The sequence below is a fragment of the Bactrocera latifrons genome, unplaced genomic scaffold, assembly GCF_001853355.1.
Source record: "Bactrocera latifrons isolate USDA-ARS-PBARC rearing strain unplaced genomic scaffold, ASM185335v1 scaffold_583, whole genome shotgun sequence".
Taxonomy (NCBI): domain Eukaryota; kingdom Metazoa; phylum Arthropoda; class Insecta; order Diptera; family Tephritidae; genus Bactrocera; species Bactrocera latifrons.
This window is the reverse complement of record NW_017537249.1, coordinates 63,345-68,014: the sequence shown is the minus strand read 5'-3', so window position 1 is coordinate 68,014 and position 4,670 is coordinate 63,345. Positions and strand designations below refer to the sequence as shown.

Sequence of the window (4,670 nt, the reverse complement as noted above, 5' to 3'; positions counted from 1 at the left end):
TCGATGAAAAAATATTTATGTGGAGACCAGTCCGAACGTGTCGTATAGCGCAAGAAAATGAATGTAAGTGATAGAAGTGATAGCACTCGGCGAAATCAACGTCAAGAAGTGTGGCCGCAAGCCGATTTTCACCTTGCGCTGTGGCGCGCCGCATTTTCGCTCGTATCTTGGGAACGGTTCGTCGTACGACCATGATCACATATACCATTTCCGTAGCAAATGACGTGACAAATAACTTTTGTTTTGTACATTTTGCCATAAGATGCGTATTTTAGGCGTAGACAATTTCACGATTTTGGGCGAATTTCCGAAATTCCAAGGCCGGAGTTGGGGTTGAGGATGCAATCCGATCCGGAATCGACCCACCTTACTGGGCAGCCAACATTAATGTAGAGGAAGCGATATCTGGATAAAAAAGAAATTAATGAAATTATCAAGTGAAAATTCATTATACCTCTAACCTATAATCTACAAGGGCAAATAAAACTGTGGAGTACCACCCCTTATAATTGTAGTAGTCCGTGCAATCCTTCCCAGGTGGTCGAACTTTAATGTGGCAAACGTCTATGGCACCAAGACATTGCGGAAAGCCAAGCTTCTCCAAGCTTCTCCAACCCATGAACACACTCATCCACTTTTCCACTGTTCCTCAATTGTTCTGTCAAATAAATGGGACGCAATGATTGCCACACTTCTTGGCAAGAAGTCGTGCAACAGTTTCATACTCTGCCGAAGATTTTAATGTGTAGACGTCAGCAGCTACCCTTTTCTGCAATGGGCAAGAAGTCGTGCAATAGTTTCATACTCTGCCGAAGATTTTAATGTGTAGACGTCAGCAGCTACCCTTTTCTGCAATGGGATGCACTTCCTATTGCATGAATCCTGTTTGATAATGCACTTCCTATTGCATGAATCCTGTTTGATAATACCTTTGACATATTCACACAATATTTCAAAGGTTGCCCTGCTCATGCGAAAGGTTTCCTTAAAAACGCGGTCGTTCATTGACTGAACATCCTTTTTCCAAAAGTTTCTATGTCGCTTCTAAAGTATATGTATTTAAATGTGTTTATAATTTATTGTGATTTTTTTACTTACGTATGCCCAAACACTTCTTGGGTTTATTTTCTTACAAAGAGGTATTGTTGTCAACATTAATATTTCATAATAAATCGATATTACTCGAGCTCTTCGTATCCGTACGTATCTGCTCACGTTGTTGGATAGCAACTTTATATTCTCGGCTACAGGAATTTAATGCAGCTAGATATATATTGCTTTCTTCTTGGTTTGTAGCAAACAAAAGTAAAATTTTTTTCAATTTTGAATCCATTACTCATTTATTAACTTATTTTTTACAAGAAGAAAATATGAAAACAAAAAAAAAACACAAATGGATACAGCTGTCAATTTTCCTCATTTAGTCGGGTTATCTTTGCTATATGTGAACGCAACAAGGTTAGCTTCGAGGTTAATTTTTGTTAATCATAACCTGCTTATATGTGAACGTGCTATAAGGAATTTCGTGTTGTCACCAATTTTTGCTTTCAACCAAGAAATCGTTTGTATGTATGTGCAAAGTATGTTCTGCGTTTTGCTGTCGGCATTTCCGTATTGACATGTAAAAGTAATTATGTATTTCATTGTTTCGTATTGGCCCAATTTTGTATATTAAGACAAATGTTAATAATTGCACCAAAATCAAATAAATATTTATATATCACATACCAAGCAACTTGCAAACATCTTCTCTTACATGTTCTTTGTATATATCATCACCCCTATTCTGTGCACTTGACAAATTAATAAAATATTGAAAATTAACTCAAATATTTATCAAGCGAGAAATATTTTGGTATTCTGTGGCAATCTTGATAAAAGTGAAAGCTTCAATTCGTAAAGCTGTTCCTCACATATGTGGTGAACAAAATAATGTAAATAGAAAACAGCTGATTGCTATTCAAATTATTCNATGCACTTCCTATTGCATGAATCCTGTTTGATAATACCTTTGACATATTCACACAATATTTCAAAGGTTGCCCTGCTCATGCGAAAGGTTTCCTTAAAAACGCGGTCGTTCATTGACTGAACATCCTTTTTCCAAAAGTTTCTATGTCGCTTCTAAAGTATATGTATTTAAATGTGTTTATAATTTATTGTGATTTTTTTACTTACGTATGCCCAAACACTTCTTGGGTTTATTTTCTTACAAAGAGGTATTGTTGTCAACATTAATATTTCATAATAAATCGATATTACTCGAGCTCTTCGTATCCGTACGTATCTGCTCACGTTGTTGGATAGCAACTTTATATTCTCGGCTACAGGAATTTAATGCAGCTAGATATATATTGCTTTCTTCTTGGTTTGTAGCAAACAAAAGTAAAATTTTTTTCAATTTTGAATCCATTACTCATTTATTAACTTATTTTTTACAAGAAGAAAATATGAAAACAAAAAAAAAACACAAATGGATACAGCTGTCAATTTTCCTCATTTAGTCGGGTTATCTTTGCTATATGTGAACGCAACAAGGTTAGCTTCGAGGTTAATTTTTGTTAATCATAACCTGCTTATATGTGAACGTGCTATAAGGAATTTCGTGTTGTCACCAATTTTTGCTTTCAACCAAGAAATCGTTTGTATGTATGTGCAAAGTATGTTCTGCGTTTTGCTGTCGGCATTTCCGTATTGACATGTAAAAGTAATTATGTATTTCATTGTTTCGTATTGGCCCAATTTTGTATATTAAGACAAATGTTAATAATTGCACCAAAATCAAATAAATATTTATATATCACATACCAAGCAACTTGCAAACATCTTCTCTTACATGTTCTTTGTATATATCATCACCCCTATTCTGTGCACTTGACAAATTAATAAAATATTGAAAATTAACTCAAATATTTATCAAGCGAGAAATATTTTGGTATTCTGTGGCAATCTTGATAAAAGTGAAAGCTTCAATTCGTAAAGCTGTTCCTCACATATGTGGTGAACAAAATAATGTAAATAGAAAACAGCTGATTGCTATTCAAATTATTCGTTAAAATGGACTGTTCTGCAACGTAAGTTTTCAAATTTTATTTATTAACAAAATTTATAATTTAAATTTATTTAATAGTAAACTCAAACACGATAGAGCTACACACGAGCAACTGGAGGCATATGTTTTATTTTGCCAAGCACACCCAGAAATGGGTACGGGGAAAAATTGCCCAAAAACGCCTCAACAAATGAAGGAGCTGTTGCAGCAGCTGGCAGATGAGCTTAATTCGTGCAGAGGACCCATACGAAGTGCTGCAAAATGAAAAGAGGTAACATTTTAGTTTATGTTTCGTATATTTATTATATTGTGTTAATTTGTAGACGTTAGGCGTTTGGAAAAGCCAACTGCGCACTCGTGCAAGACGTTTGAAAAAGAATCAAAGGCTCACAGGTGGAGGTCAAATTTCCAAGCCGATGACGGACTTTGAAGAAATGGCTTTGTCTACATTTGGTTCGGCTGCTGTAGATGGGATACAAAATGTACAAATGTGAATGTGCAAATACATCACCCACCGGTAGTCCTCTGCAATTAAGCAGACAGGTAGAAGCAACCACAAATCCCGAACACCATCCAGCAAGTTCATCGACACCAACTACATATCTCAGCTTGGAAAACCATGTAAGTTTTCATTATGATATAATTACAAAATATATAAATTTTTTTGTAATTTCTTATTACGTTTTTCCGTTTAAGGATGCTTCAACTTCTGTGCTAGCACGAAGTGCGCGAAATAAGCTCATCAGAACTTTAATAGCTGACATTCCCAAAAGGAATGCTGCTGAAGAGGAGAGGCGACGGGAGCATCGTGAAATGATGCAGGCCATTCAAGGCCTAACTAATTCTATAACGGAGCTAATAAAATCGTATACTAATAATGTAAACTAATTTCTAAAGTATAATTTAAACTAACTTATGCGTAATACTTTTATTTAAATAATATTTWTTGGATTATATAAGTTTTTTTTTTTTTTTWKTTGTTGAAWACAAAAAAAAAATGAAATACAAATTTGAATTTGTTTTCTTTTAAATAAATAAACAAAAAATGCAAGTAAGTAGTGTATTTCGAAAGTCGAATTGTGAGAATACTTATATATGTACATACATATATGGATTGGCGTCTGTATATATACATATAACTAAAGAGTTGATATATATCTTGATCTTGTTCTTTCACCTTCGCGCATGTATTGCGAAGAGTTATAATCATTAATTGGAGTATCAAAATCTTCTGCAACCCCGTCATCTATTTCCTTCAACATAATGCCTGCTTTCGTCATTATATTATGCAATATAACGCAAGTACTAACAAACAAAGAGGAAGTTTCGTGTGAATAATGTAGAACTCGGTGCTTCAACAAACATCTGAAGCGAGATTTTAAAACACCAAATGCTCTCTCTATGCAGTTTCTTGCAGAACCATGTAATTTGTTGTATTTTTGCTCTTTATGGGTATTAAGTGTTCCACTGGTGTTAGAAGCCACGGTTTTAGAGGATAACTTTGATCGCCAAGAAGCCAAGATTCTCTCCGTTGTTGCTCAGATGTATTAGTATGCTGACGAATGAGATGTTCTCGTAGGTCAGAAGTAGTCCAAATTCCAGAGTCATGTGTTGCACC

General features: G+C 34.8%; 1 protein-coding gene and 1 long non-coding RNA gene across 2 annotated transcripts; one reads left to right on the top strand and one right to left on the bottom strand.

Annotated features, from left to right (window-relative positions):
- Positions 1-120: 120 nt before the first annotated feature.
- LOC108974723 lies at positions 121-1,148 on the bottom strand. The gene is made up of 3 exons (XR_001993821.1): positions 1,099-1,148; positions 462-1,044; positions 121-405 (listed from the first exon to the last, which is right to left on the bottom strand). It is a non-coding gene; the product is annotated as an uncharacterized LOC108974723 (long non-coding RNA).
- A 1,840-nt stretch (positions 1,149-2,988) lies between these two features.
- On the top strand, positions 2,989-3,966 carry LOC108974722. Its single transcript, XM_018942733.1, has 4 exons — positions 2,989-3,074; positions 3,131-3,323; positions 3,376-3,673; positions 3,749-3,966. Exons 3-4 carry the CDS (start codon positions 3,521-3,523, stop codon positions 3,938-3,940), a joined length of 345 nt encoding a protein of 114 aa, XP_018798278.1. The 5' UTR covers positions 2,989-3,074; positions 3,131-3,323; positions 3,376-3,520; the 3' UTR covers positions 3,941-3,966.
- The last annotated feature ends 704 nt before the right edge of the window (positions 3,967-4,670 follow it).